General features: G+C 35.6%; 1 protein-coding gene across 1 annotated transcript in view; it reads left to right on the top strand.

Moving 5' to 3' along the window:
* Positions 1-499: 499 nt before the first annotated feature.
* Positions 500-15,853, top strand: part of LOC142340646 (uncharacterized) — a 43,980-nt gene continuing 28,626 nt past the window's right edge. The window contains exons 1-4 of the mRNA XM_075391337.1: positions 500-714; positions 6,607-6,814; positions 11,491-11,664; positions 14,041-14,190. Of these exons, the coding sequence (XP_075247452.1) occupies positions 500-714; positions 6,607-6,814; positions 11,491-11,664; positions 14,041-14,190 (747 nt within the window). The remainder of the gene's footprint in view (positions 715-6,606; positions 6,815-11,490; positions 11,665-14,040; positions 14,191-15,853) is intronic.

The following is a 15,853-nucleotide window of genomic DNA, read 5'->3' as shown; positions in this document are numbered from 1 at the left end:
GCATACCCGTTCTTGGGTGTGTTTGGTCTGGCCCATACCCAATCGTTGGTCTGTTTGGTGTGGTCAACTTCTAGTTTTCTGTTTTTTTTTTCAGTTTTTTAAACCGCTTTGGAGAGGTAACATCAATAAATTTATCTCTGATCAGCGTCCAAACAAACTATTTGGCCTGATCAAAGCCCAGGGTGGCCCAAGTCTGCTCGGTCTGGCCCAAGTCTTCGGTCTGCTCTGTCTGGCCCAGGTCTTCGGTCTGCTCGGTCTGGACCACGGTCGGCCTAGGGGTCTGCTCTGTCTGGCCCAGGTCTTCGGTCTGCTCGGTCTGGCCCAGGGTCGGCCTTGGATCTGTTCGGTCTGACCCATTCATATACCACGGTGATAAATAAACAAAATTCTTGCGCCTGTTCACGCCGGATCCAGAAGTTCGAATAGGTTTTTACCTGTTTTCCGTTTCAGCCCGAACAATGTGACGGTTGTTGACCTCACTCCTGGAGAAGAATACACAATGCGTATGTTGGCCGAAAGTGCATTTGGCCGAAATAGTTCTCAACTGACATTTGTACGATCTCTTTACACAGCTGAAGTGACAATGACCTATTCAATCACAAGTCATTCGGTGGAGTCTAATGTTGTTTTCGATTCGGGAGTCGGGGCATTTGTCGGACTGGAAATTGATTGCCTGGATTCGCCTCTATCCTTGAAAAAGATGGAAACTTTTAGGTAAAAGTCGGCATTTTACTAGCGCATTTTTCATTTTTGGCAAAGCATGAAATGAGTTAGATTGTTGTAAGAAAGAGAACTGAAGTTTTTTTTGAGAATTCAATATGGTGCTTAAAAAAGAAACAATGAATTTTTGGAGAATTTGGTCTCTTAAGTAGCCAAAAAATCTAATCTCAGAGAATCAACGAGAGTTAAAAGTTAAAGTGAACTGCAAACTTGAAGCAATTTCTGTGGACAATTTTTTAAGAAATATTTTAAAGCTTTGATATCTAAGTATTAAGTTTGCTTAATATAGAGTTGCTAGTTACTTTGTACGCTACCATAACCTGGAGACAGATTAATTACGTAAACTTGACAGAAAAACCATATAAAAGATGAAAATTGACCTCAAAAGTCAGTTGGTTTAGAACCAGTAACGTAAAATAGAGCTGAAATCCCCAGGTCGTTTTATTTATCAATGAGACAAAAAAATAAAACCCTTTGTCATAAAACGTTTTGGACAAAGGATTAGTCAAAAGTGCTTTAAGCTCAACTAAAAAAATCAATAATATGCGCGCTGTATTTGCTTATGTTACAATTTTGTATATTGGCATCCTTGAAACCTTAATTGAATCAACTAAAACAATCTTCTATTGTAATCAACTAAAACAACCCACTATTGTTCAAAGTGACCAAGCAACAGCGTTTGAGGGTTTTTAAGTTGAAGGATTACAAATTATCATTTGGACAGGTCAAGCCAAGGATCAAACAAGTAATCATCTATCAGGAAAAATAGGACATGTGAAACAGGCATGTTTTTGACCAGTACAAAGCACCCAACAACGTGTTGTCTACATCTTTGTAATACGTTTCAGCGGACAAAAAACAAACCAACTTCAAATTTTCTGTTTTTCCCGAGTAGTTTTAAATCTACAGGACGCAGATGATCAGAATCAACTGAAAGCCAGGGCAAGAAGACGCCTTTATTTATTACAAAAAAAGTCGCAAAGGAGTGAAAGGGGCTCCTTTTTCCCTACTGTCTCAATTACGAGAATGGAGATACCAAGCTCTTTTTTCAGTAAACGATTTACCTCTTTCATCGAAAATTTTTCGAGCATTTCTGAAGTACCGGCTTGTCTTCCGGTACAAGAAAAGGAAAAAATAAGCAGTTTTCTGAATCCAAATGGTACCATCGAAAAGCATTTTTGCTTGAGACAGTTGTCGGGCTGTGTTTGGGGCGTTTAGTTGAGTTGGCATACCAAAGTGTTTTGGGGGTGATGGAGGCGTATATTGAGGCTGTCGCTGCTCTTGCATGGTGTTGTTTGCCACTTGTGCATTATCAGTCACATTGGTTCTACTACTTTGTTCGTGCAGCTCATGGACAGGGAGTTTGATGTTAGCTTCAACTTGACCATGTGTATATGAGATTAGAGTGTGAGTTTAGAGGTTGAGTTGAAGAAGGGCGTCGGACAATTGATTGTTTGGATCGGGCGATGGAACCAGAAAAGTGCAAACTCAGTTCATTTACAACATCTGCCATGTTTCTGGCCGGTGACGAATTGACCCAATCTTGAACAAGTTTCTTGCTCTCGACTGAACTTCTTTCTGTAAAAAACTCGCTCATTTTGCCAGTACCACACCCGTCTGCTGATGATTTTGTCATCAATTCAATTTCCTCAAGGGCTGCAGCAAATACTTATTGCGATTATCCTCCTCAAGCTGCTCAGTTTCCAAGTCTCGCAATATTTTTTTGTTTTTCAATTTCAAGACGCTGTTTAGCAATGCGCAGCTTTGCCTCATGTTGTTTCGCAAGATTCTGCTTCTTAAGTCTTGATAGTTCTAAGCCTCATTGACACTGACTTGATCTTTTTGTGAACCTGATCTAAAATGGTGAGAGTTATACTGCTCTGCTGTCTCTTTGTCTTGGACCCAATCATTATACCATCGAGCTGCAGCAATGACCTTGTCACTTTTCTCTGTTACAGACTCTAACCATTTTTCAAGGTTCTTACAGGCAGCATCTGGATCTTCAGTTTTTTGCGCCAGATCTAAGAACTCTTCATTCTTATCAACTATTCTAGTAAAAGCATCCTTGCATTTCACAATCAGTCATTCGATCTTAACTTTCGTATCTTGCTTATCCACAGAATTGTTAATTTTATCATAATTTTTATTAAGTTTAGCCTCTAATTTTGCCCTAACACAAAAAAGTTTGTTGAATTTGTCCTGAGATGTTGCCATGATCATATTAAAACAGGAGCCAAAAGTTAAATTTGGTAATATTACAAAAGTACACACACATACACAACATAAATGGGTTAAACTGAACCCTAGTGTGACGGCTTGCCTATTAAACCACCAAAAATCAAAGTTGTTTGGCAAGTACAGTAGTACCCGGCGAAAGAAAGAAAGAACGGTGAGCGCAGAAAGCGCGACACGGGACAGAACGGGAGACGGGATGGACGGGAAGAGACGCCAAACGGGTAACGCACGACAACGGGAAACCAGGCGGACAAACGGGAGAGTTGGGCGAGGAGCGCGGGACTAAACGGGAACATGGTACGGGCGAAAAAGAAACATCGACAGGACGGCGCGCGACGAAACGGGAAAACGGTACGGACGGGAAGTAAGCGTTGCGCGGTAGCTTGCGACGGAACGGAAAACCGGGATAGCACGGGAGGGAGACGGTAAACCAAGAGCGAGGAGGCGGGAGGAACAGTGCTAGTAAACCACAGCAACAGACTCAATCAAACAAACTAGCCGTAACTCCACAATAAACTTAAGTAACAATCTAGAAAGAGGGAGAGAGGCTACTGCAAGGTAAACTTGCACAAAAAATTATGAGGCTTTATCTACGGCATCAATACATCAAATTACGGCAACGATGTAGTATAATCAAAAGTCGAAAAGGCCAGGAAATTTACTAGCCGTAAATCCAGAACAAACTTAAGTCACACCCTAGCAAACTACCATACCCAGACAACAAAAGTCCATACTACCAAAATAATTGAAGCTAAAACAAATTGCCGGCAAACAATTGTGGTGAAAGTCACAAAACAAACCAGCCTTACCTCCAGATTGAACTTAAGTCAAACCCTATCAAGGAATTAGACAAAACAACCAACCAGCATACTAGCAGGAAAAAAATTACTACAGCAAAAACTCAACATACTGCATCATAAAACAGATAAGCGGGTGATAGAAAGAAACACGCCGATGCGGAAACAAAAAGACGGAAACTGAGAAATTAAACCAGATAACCTGAAGAAAACGGACGTCAGCGAATAACTCAAAAAATGGGGAGAGCGAAACGTTGAGTAAAGCGCTATTGGAGTGAACCAATCACAAACTATCTCGTAACTCAGGAGTAAACCAAGTATCACCGCCAGTCAGCGGGTAGACTCCCACAACAACGCAAGACTAAGTGACATTCAGGTTATCAAAGGTCTGGTTGATTTCCGCCTCCTCGAACGCATGACGGGTGCGAAGCGTTTTACGATGGCGCTTAGAAAGTTTTTTCGGTCGGGAGCGTGTTATCAATAACCGGAGTTCGTTCTTATGTGCTAACACTATAGTGGGTGTTTTCAGCTCAAGCGCAGGCTTTTGGTGTAATGCTCTGTACTCTTTAAGTAAATTAAGGTCTTTCTGTTTGCGCTTAGGCACAATGTCTTTCACTATATGGATGGTAACTAGAGTACTACGCTTGAGCTGACCGTATTTACCAGGAGTTACCTCTCTGAGGCAATGCAATATAGCTTCTATGCGCTCCTGATAGTTTTCAAGCACTTTCAAAGCTGCGAAGGTGTTAAAGGCTTATTGTTGTTACTGCGATGACGTGAAATCGAATTATTCACTACATCATGCCATATAACTAGCCTAGTTTTGTCACGAAAGAAGTGACTCTATTGGAACGGAGCAGTTTTTCATACTTTCACTGCGTTAGGATTGAAACTCAGATGATATTGCCCCAGTATAGGGTAATTTCATTTTTTATAATGGTCTTGTAACGCTTGAGGCAAAGTCTTTATGGCGTGATGCAGTGAACTTGCAGCTAATATGAAAACCATATAATGTTTTTACAACATAAGTGATGTGAGTTTTGCTCAAAATCCGAGCCTTGATGTTAAATGCGCAATTTTTCACGACTTTCCAAAAATAAGCACTTATTGTAAAAATATCAGTTACCTGATTTTTTGTGGAGTTGACTAAACTTGTTTTATTTTTTGAACGTTTTAATCTATCTAACTATATGAGTATGCTAGAATGCTCGGATAGGTTTTTTCCCAATTTTTCAAATTTGGTCAATTTTTTCAAACTTTTGTTTGGCTTCGATTAATTTAAGACGTTTATAGCCTTCTTGAACTAAATTCAGCGAGATATAACGCAATAAAAAATTATCGCATTTTTTTCACAAAAAATTTTCAAAAATGATGTTTTCAAACTATAACGGATAGGTTATCGGTGACCAGGTCAGTACAGTTTTTTTTGGCTGTCCAAATGGTTTGGAAGATATCAATCAAAATCTAAGGGGGGATACCTAGATTTGCCGGTTACAATAATCAATTTGGTGCAATAGCAAAGATTTGGTGAAAGCTTTTGGATGAGTCTCACGGTTCTTTCTCAGCCTCTGATCAGTCTCTGTGCGTCTTGAGAGAAGCCTCTGATCAGTCTCTTTGATCGTCTTGAGAAACCTCTGATCAGTCTCTGGTCGTCTTGAGAAACCTCTGACAAGCCTCTGTTCGTCTTGAGAAACCTCTGATCAGTCTCTGTGTTCGTCTTGAGAAACCTGTGATCAGTCTCTGCGTTCGTCCTGGGGAAATCTCTGATCAGTCTCGGTCCGTCCTGAGAAACCTCTGATAAGCCTCTGTTTGTCTTAAGAAACCTCTGATCAGTCTCTGTGTCCGTCTTGAGAAACCTCTGATCAGTCTCTGTGTTCGTCTTGGGGAAACCTCTGATCAGTATCGGTCCGTCCTGAGAAACCTCTGATCAATCTCTGTTCTGTTGAAGATTCAGAGGTGGCTTTGTACGGAGCGAAATCAGAGAAATGGGCTGCAACTATTCATATATTTCAATTTAACATAACTAAACCAATTCTTGACAGCAAAACGTGGTGAGGTTATTAGAAGGATACAATGTCACGAGGCTCTATCACTTGTTGCGCTAGAGGTAAAATCTAAGTCGCTTTTCACGAATCAATTTAGGTTTTTCCTAAATAAAATGTCTTTAATTGTAGGATGCGGCGCCAACATAAAGCTGATAAAACAGTCTTTCGTCAGATCGAGAAAGCAAAGTAACGGTTGCCTGTAAACGTTAAGGCAAAAAGCAAACTGAATCAAAACGGCATATCTAGCAATAAATTTTTGGCAGGTCTTAGTCTAAGACTGATCACCGAGAAGTTTTTGAAACATAACAAAATTAAGCCTGGAAAGAGCGCATTCGATTTAGTTTATTAGTAGGCTCAACGAAAATTATGTTAAACCAAATTTTTCTCTGCTTTGCACGCATTCTGTAAAACAAACGCAAATAAAATGACGTAATCTTTTCTCGCTTTCAATTTCTCGCTGCTCTTTTATTTACTCATTAACACTTTTGTTGACTCGGTTATCAGAATTTTTTTCGTTGACATTTGAATACATCTACACTTACATTTGTATCTCGTAGTAATAATGGTAGCAAGTTCCATCTCAACGATACATTATAATAGAATGATTTAAAAGAGGATGAAACAGATTGAATATTCCCCTCGAAAAATGATCTATTAATACGCCTATAAAATCTAAAAGCCGCTGCATGTGATTTCAACTATTGATGAAAGGCTCTTCTCATATTTATCTATTGGAAAATGTACGTTGAAGTATTCAACTTGATCAGCTGTTTTTTTTGCCGATCAAATTTTTACCTTTTCTTAAATAGGTTGTCGCTGGAATTTAACTTTGGCATCATTCCCGGTTCCGCGTACGTGTGGAATATAACTTCGACCAGCCGGGGCTCGAACCCTCTCCAGCGGGTATACTCTTTCTCTGACACAAGCCCTCCTGTTAGACCTGTCTCGTTGGTCACAGCGGCTGCCACTCTCCTACATTATGACGTGTTCACACTCACTGTAGGGAATCGGCCATACGTAAGTGCTGTTTGGAAGACGAAATGTATTAAGCGTTTTGTATGTTCCTTCTAAAAATAGTTTACGATTTTCAGAAATTCTCTGAATTTTAATGAAACGTGTTGCATACGTTTAAAGGACGAACATTTTCAATTTTTAGTAGTCATATCTAAAAAATATTTGCGAACGAAATTTCATTAGAGTCTGTTTAACGCAATAAAGCTATTCGATTTCTTTGTCCAAGAAAAGCCAGGAGTTTTTGTCCCGAAAAAGTCGAAAAAACAATAACTTAGTAAAATTTTTTGTTCTAAATTAGATCAATCTCAAGAGCCTCAACGCGTCAGCACAGTTTAGTTGTTCTATTAATGCAAAACATAGCTGTGTGACCTTAGCCCCCAATAGACAAAAATTAAATTTGAAGACAAAATTTTTCACTTTCTATAACATACCCTGGTTTAATATTAAGGTCAAATTTGCATTTAGTTATAAATAATTTTGTAAATTCTATTAAATAATGCATTAATTTTACAAAAATTTGCAAACAGGTCTGATAATTTTTGTCCCTAATCGTTAGTAGTTGGCCTTGTAGGGTGATTTGACCACACATATCGTTTTCAAGTTGTACTTTAGACATTTTTCAATTGAATTAACCACAGAGAAATGAATCACAGAGAAATTGAATCACAGAGAAATGGTTAGGGAAATATCCCACGTTAATAAATTAAGCAGAGCTCAAACTTTTGCAAACTTGACATAATTTAGCAAAATTTGGCAAATTTGATCTTGCGAAGAGATAATTTGCAAATTTTTACAAATTTGGCTTTATCGAGCAAAGATTTGCAAATGTTTGCAAAATTGGCATTAGTTTTGAACTACTGTAGCATTTTTTAACTGATATTTCTAACGCAGATTGATTTTTTGGAGCTCTAATTAGAGTTCCATTGATAATGCAATTGCAGAATCCACTGCACAGAAAGAAGTTTGAAGAGCCGAAATTTTGGATTCCACACAAAATGCGTGTTTGTTCTAGGTACATAGTGTAAATTGGGGTATACATTTTTTCAAAGACGCAAAAGGGGTTCTTTTAAATGAATGCACAAGATAATATTAAAGCTGTAAAAATTTTGTAAAGGAACTGCCAAAAAATTTGAAAATTTAACTTAAAAAACTGTTGGAAAATAGGAAAAATGAAATGAGGAAATGTAATAGGAATAACAAAATTAGGATAATGAGGCTGTAAAAATGAAAAAAAACAGAAAAACAGTTTACAACACAAAAAAATTGCAAGGGTAGATGAGAGTATGTTGAAACCTGATGAAAGTATAGACAATGCCAAAAACTTGGTAGTGAAGAAAAATATTAAAGCGTTTTATTTTGATTGCGATAATTTTTTTCTGCTAAAATTTGTACGTTTTCTTCAAAAATGGGCTTGGATAAAAGGTGATTGTCTGATGACTGCCTACGGCATTTTTTAATTCTGAATTAAACAGATTTGCTCAAAGCTATTGGTGCTCTGAATGGTTGAAAAAAAACAATTTTGAGATCTGTTAAAGGGCTTTAACTTAAGTTTAGTTTTGAACCTAATATACTAAAGCAAGGAGGCTGGTTAATGTGCGTGCGCACATAATCTTCCGACCCCGCTCATCCACATTCTTGACTAAACTGCCAACAATCCGCATTTTCGACAAAGGATGATGAGATAAAAAACTATCAAAAAAATACGTATCTTTCAACAAACCATTGACGGAATAAAAAATGACACGTTAGAGGGCCGATGAAACATTTTGTTAATAGGAATACTAGAAAAGACAATAAAAAATCAAATAACTAATATTAATTACGACCGAAACTTATTCTCCATATTAAAAAAATCAAAAAAAATAAAGCTTGCATTAGACAAAACCAGAACAAAACAAATTAACCTATACTTCATCAGAAAAGATATGGGACCTGCCCTCAATCCACTGGGTAACAGGTCAACAAAAAAGAGCGTGTTCAGGTCAACAAAAAAGAGCGTTCAGTTAAGCAAATTCCAAATCCAATGGGACCTACAATTAATTAACAAATACGTAAAAATCTCAATAGTAACAAATCTCGTAGTAACAAATCATGTAGAAATCTAGTAGAAACAAAGCCGAGAAACAAATGGTTGAAATTAAAACTAGTATGAATTTTAAAAAGTTGCTCACTGGAAACGGAATCTGACCTGTTTTGACAGAGACGAAGCCATAAATCGGCTAAAAATTTTTTAAAATGGCGAAAATGTCAAATATGTTTTTGAAAAAAAAAATATTTTCAAATGTCGAAACCGGAATAAGATTTCAACAAAAAGAGAAAGATTAAGTTGCAACACCTCAAGAAGCCAATTGGGCATGTTATTGTTGAGAGCTATTCACGAGACTACAAAACAGCAGCAAATACAGACAGATGCCAAAACGTCACAAACAAGTTTACGACACCACAGTCTTCAGGTCATTATATTTAAAAGATGTTATTTTCAAAAACTGTGAATCATCACTTGCTTCACATCTGAATATCAACAGGTCGTCCTTATGGAAGGACTACAGAGAAATGGCAACAAAAAGAAACCAAAAGTTGCAGTCAGAACATAAAATCAAGAGGAAAAAAATTTCGAATCAGCGATAATATTTGAGACTTCTTATTAGTGAGGTTTAGTTACATGGTGAAGAAAATGAGGTCATAAAAGTCAGTTGAAAAAATCTTTTAGTCTTAAAAGTTAATTTGAACGTCATTAAAACAATTAGCTGTAAACTGAAATCCGTTCATTAAAGCTTCCTGGGAAAACAAGTGAGACATATCAAGTGAGACATATCAAAAACAAAAAAACAAAAAAATGACGAACATAGGAAGAAAAATAAAAAGTCCACTAAACCTTGCCAGAGAACAGTGTCTCAACCCAAAAGCATAAACTATTCAGCAAAAACAATTAACACGTTCAGATACGCGTTTTTTGTTTGACGCTGTGCAGTCGTCCAACAATTCGCTCCTTCAATTCTAACTGACAATAAAGTGGTATTTGGACAAGCAAAAAATGAAACTATAAAATGTTCAATTATTCCTAAAAATTGTAAAAAAAAAGTGAAAACTCGTGGCATCAAAACCAAGAAACCATTAGTTAAATATAAACTATGTTTCAGGGGAAATGGGTTTTTGTCTGTTTTTACTGCGACTAAGCTACAAATTGAAAGAAGATAAAATAGTGGCAAAGTTCACAAATTCACTAAAGTTTTCACAATAATTGTATCCAAAGCCATAAGAGACACTAGATGACAACTGAAAGCATTGTCTAAGTTCACTTATTCCTATTGAAAACGCCAATTGGATCTTTGATTGGGGAGATAATTCATTGCACTACAAAAAAGTGACAAATGAAATCAAAATATAAGAAGTCCATAAATTTTTGTTAAAAAAATTAGTCAGAGCCATAAATAACCATGAGCTTAACTCTGAAACGTTTATATATATATATATATATATATATATATATATATATATATATATATATATATATATTGGGCTTCATTTTTTAAATTGGTCTCCGGCAATAATGGGGCCCTGATTGTAAATTCTTGTCAGTAGTTTATATAAAATCTTTGAATGCGGGATTATATTTGAAAATTTTTATACCGCAGGGACCTATGTCGAGATCAAGATCAATTCTGATATTGCTGCCCGTCTAAAACAACGCTCAGTTGTTGAAATGGTTCTGAAATAGATCAATTTTTAGACAACATTTTTCAGTACATCAAAAACAAATAATGCATTTTGTATAATTATCGGGTTTAGATTTGCTAAAATCCGGCAAAGTTACATTTCCAGAAGACTGTAAAAGCAAATGTGAGCACAGCTAGCTCTTTTTTTATCTTACGAAGAATATGGCTGCAGTTTTAACTTGTCAACTTCCCGCAAATTTAAAGAAAATGGGCTAAAAAGCCATATTTGGTCCCAATTTTGATGATTTAAGTCTGAATTTGGGAAGATTAGCATAAATTTTAGCCGACAAATTTGGATCGAACGATTCAGCAACCCTACTCTATCTTCAAAACAGTCCCACTAGCGTTAACAACATTAACATATTTTTATCGAAAATGACGAGAATTTTGTCAAAAAAACAGAAAATGTGAATGAAAAACAACGGAATATTGTCTCCTATTCACCAAACTTTCAGCCTCGGTAACTCTCTGTAGAAAGCAAAAATCAAACAAATTTTTTTTTCATATTGTACGCTTGACGGGTTTTTTAATGATACCACTCACAACTCTTTAAGATGATGATATCGGCCGGTCAAAATTGACTGAACAAAAAAAACCCATTTGAGTATGCATCCCCCCACTAAATTGGGTCGGAACAACAAATGCTAGTAGACTGAGAAGTTTTAACAAGGCAATTGACCTTTTTTGGAATCCATTTTGCAAAGGATCAACGAAACATAGTTTAAAATGCATAAATAATCAATTTCATACTATAATCAAAATGAACAATTTTGTTTTCGGTTTAACTGTATCGAAAACCCAATTTTTGACTAGAAAGTTTTTACAAAGACAACCTTTAATTTATAGGTGTCGACATTACAGAAAACTTCTACTCATGACTGCATCCAATTCGAAAAAACGTTTTATGAGATAATCGCCTAAAAGACCTGTGTAAAAAGTATTGTAATGTTTTCAATTTTTCAGACGGAGCGATCAACAAGTACCCTTCAGTTTACATGGGCCCAGGAAAGACGAATTGAAGAATACTTGATAAGAGATGTAAATCTGGACAGACAAATGCCACATATTGTATCAACAGCCGGTTGGACATTCAACTACAGCACTGGATTGGTTCCAGGAGCCAAATACTCTTATGAGGTTTTTCGTCATTTTATTACGATATAGCTCGGCATGTTGAAGTCATAGCTTACGATAAGACCATAACTTTGTTCGACCAATTCCTGTTGAAAAGAACAATTGATTTTGATAGCATAGTGGCAAGATAGTCAATATAGGCCATGAAAGGAACAATTTTTTCCAACATAGGTTTTTGCAATAGAAAGTAGAGATATGAACAAAGTTTAAATTTTTGTCAAATTTTGACCCGACAGACAGAATATAAACATTTTTGGGTACATATTATTCATACGGACATCCATTTAAACGCCCGACGTTTATGAAGCACAATTTCAAACGAGTATGTTCATAAGCTTATGTAAAATTATTGTTTTGTTCGTTTTTTGTCATTGCTCTGATATAAAAATGAAAAAACTTTGCATAAAATAATTTTAAATTGCTCAGAAAAGAAATCTTGCAAAGCATCAAAACAAAATTGTTAAAACAACAAATTTAAAATGCTAAGTGATGTAAGAATTTCAACTTTTCAACTAATCTTTGATTTGTCCATCCTATCCAGTTTGACGAGATTCTCGCAAGATCTTGAATGAAACTCTGCGATTTACAAGATTTTTTTGATGTATTAGAGACAATCTTTTCTTTCCAAATACCACTCAAGATGTTAAAAATGGAGGTTCTTCGTAGAATTCTTACAAACACAAATACTTCTTAACCAAATTAGATAGCAACCCTTTTTTAAAGCATCATACTCGACAGTAACTTATATATCCTTGAAAAATAAGCAGGAACTTGACAAAACAACCACGTTTTGCACGAAATATTGATATCAGACCAGATAGTATTTCTTAAAATGATCATGGAGGATTTCAGACTCTCGCACGATTCTCGGCTTATCCTATTATATCAAAAATAATAAAAAAATTGATCTATAGAAAATATATTAAATTGAGAAATGATATTAGAAAATTTTGTTTGAATTGCAATTTCTCTACACAAGAAATTTTACATAATATATTGCAAGAAATTTTTGCTCAAATCTTGCAAAAGATTGAAAAAGAAACACTGAATTACTCCTAATTACCGAAACCTCACTAGATTTCAAAGGTCTTGTAGTTTTACTACGAAGAGTACAATATAACAACATAAATGCTTAAAGCTGTACAAAAAAGTAATGATAATCAATTATTTTTTTGTTCCTTTGTGAGCCAGATGTCCTTCCAGGAAATGTGACCATGTATTACTTTTCTTGGGTGTCTAAAAACTCAAATCAAAAAAAATTTTTGCAGCAATAATTTAAATTTTTATTGATTTGCAGAACTTAGATTTGGTGAAATTCTGTTCTGCAAATTATTACCTTCACGCATAACGCTTTTTGGCCAATTTACAGTTAATTTTTTGTGTGGTGTATAAATTACCTGAACGCATATGACAATAGTGTTTTCCAGGTAGCAGTTTAATTCCTGTTTGTGAAAAAGCTGGTTTCAAATTTAATAGAATATTTGTTTTTATAACCAGCTCCCCTGTAGTTCAGCATATTTGAAATTGGTCAGATTGAATTCTTCATTTTCAAGTCTATGGAGCTGTAATTTTGTTTTCTGTTAAAACAAGCTTTGACAGCCCAGTTTGAATGAAGTTCAAGGGTAGCAAGTAGTTTATTGTCAATAGCTGACAGATCTACGTCTAAGCATTGCAGATGAATTAATGCAAAGCAATCAATAAATGTTTTTTTTTTCGTTTTCTTATAAACATTTTTTTCTTAAGATATAAAAAGTTTTTATTCCTTACAAATTTTTGCTCAGAAGCATTTTCACGTGTTTTTGATAGTTTTGCTCATTGTCAAGAATAACTCCCACACATTTAAAATGCTGCATCTGGAATTTCCTTGTTAATTACCTGTAGGTCAAATTGCTTCTCTTTCTCATTACCACATTTGAACGAAAGTATTCCAGTTCTGTTACCGTTAATTTGTAATTTTTATTCATTGAAAAAATTAAATAAATCTGAGATTGCTGATTCGATGGACTTTTTGTATTTATCAGTGTCTTTCTCAAACGACAGAATGAGTGTGTCATCAGCATATTGATTTAACTGACAATTAGCATGATTTTACTTATTTATATCATCAACGTATGAATTGAGTAAGAGGGGATCCAATATAGCACCCTGGGAAATACCTCTATCTATTTTTATTCAATCGGTTAATAAATTTTGTAAATGAACTCTTTGGAATCGATTAGAGAGATAGCTGGATATCAGTTGCTTAGATTGGTCATCAAGACCATTTTGGATTAGTTTATTGAGTAAAATATTGTGATCAACTGAATCAAAGGTCTTTCATCTTAAATGCTTAAATTCATATTCCAGATTAGGCAACCTATTCCCCTTCTCCGTTTATAGATAACCTCGTTGAGTCATGGGCTGCAATCGAGTGACGTCATGACTGTTGAAGACTCCACTTACCCTCTCCCACCGATTGAAAATGAGGCTGCCAGAATTGTGGATGGAAGCAGCATCACACTTTTTGTCCAGTACACCGGTTTTGTTCAGGTTCACTTTTTATGCTATTAAAGTTGATTTTGTTTAACTTGAAGTGAAAAAGGCTGTTAAACGTTTATTTAATAAAACTACAGCAGTAATTAAGAAATTCTCTGGAAAAAGTTTTCTCAAATCTGAAATATCGCTTCGAAATAATGCTGGAAATGGATTTAAAAATGAATTTTAGCAATGGATTTAATTTTATCCTGGCTTTAAAAAACCACTGAAGAAAAGCAAATTATTATGTGGCTTCTTGATTCTGCATCCCATTTTTGCAGTGTTTTTTTAGTGGAAACAATAAATACGTCAAGTTGAGTTATGAAAAAGTTCCTTGTTAATCATCGACATATTTGAACTTGATTTTTGACTAATTGGTAATTTTATCAATTGCATGTGTTATAGCAAATATTGCAATATTGCTTTCCAAAATATTGTTTTCCGCAAAAAGCATATACAAGTGTTAGGCAAAGTTGAAAGAAAACGTAATTGGTATTTAATAGCATAGAAGACTAATTAATAAAGTTTAATAGCTAGGGTTACTAATCGCGGTTTACAAAACTATAATTGCTGGTTCAGCGCTTGAAAAAATAGACACCTCTCGCAGCTATCTTAAGTATTTTATAACATGGTTCGCAAAATCAAATTTCATGCAAGATGAAGGTGTTCTATCCAGTGGAAAACACTGATGAAAGTTGATTATTAAATTAATCAATTAGAACTATTGGATTTTTTGAACAATTGCCCCCCCCATTGGTACCTAGTAGAGAATCGCCCCCTTCTCTGCTATAATTTAGCACAGTATTACTTGGCCTACAGTTTAGAGAGCCGAATAAGAGTTTAGGCGCAATTGCCGACGGCTGTTCGCTGTCATGCTGCGCATGCGCTGTGGAATGTAATCCGTAAATCGCGGGTCGGTTATCGCTGGGAAGCCGTGACGCACTAACCCACCGACCCACCAGTTGGAAATTCTTTTCGCTTTGTATTATAGTTCGGCTAATTAATATAGCGTGGCGTATGTCATTCTATGCAGTTTAACATAGTATGCGTATACGTGGAAAGTTATTAGTCGTCTCTGATTGGTTAATAAGTCGCTCGCTTAAATTCTAATCAAGAATAGCCCCCCTTTTGCAAAAGAGGGGGAATTATTGAAAAGATTCCAACTATTTCGTTCCAAATGGGCTCATAAATGGCTTTTAAGTGAATGCTTTTCATAGCACAATAGATAGCATAAAATAATTTTTTTTCAGGACGAGAAGAAACTCAATAATTAGAAGGAGTTCAGAAGGGTCAAATTGTTGTGAAAAATTGCACTAAGCCAGAAACCGTCTTAACGGAAAAATGTTTTTGAATAACTGATCGGTATTTCACATTTAAAGTCAATCATGTCAAAATTTCCTATGATAAAAACAAGGAATAATTAGTTAGAGCATAATCGGAACTCAAAATATATTCTCTTAATATTCCAAGGTCAGTTCTTTTTTTGACAATTCACAAGCGGAACCATGTTATAAAACGAACCGAAATCGATTGACTGAAATTTCAGCTGATAATTGTTTTTTGTGCATTCAACAATTGAGTTAGTAGTTGAACATGGCTGATGAAAGCAAAAAATCTAAGATTTTAGTCGGAAAAATTTGTCATTTTCATACCCGCTGACTTTACAGGATAAAATATT

The sequence above is a fragment of the Convolutriloba macropyga genome, chromosome 6 (genome assembly GCF_964194025.1).
Source record: "Convolutriloba macropyga chromosome 6, txConMacr16.3, whole genome shotgun sequence".
NCBI lineage: Eukaryota > Metazoa > Xenacoelomorpha > Acoela > Convolutidae > Convolutriloba > Convolutriloba macropyga.
This window is presented reverse-complemented; position numbering and strand designations above follow the sequence as displayed.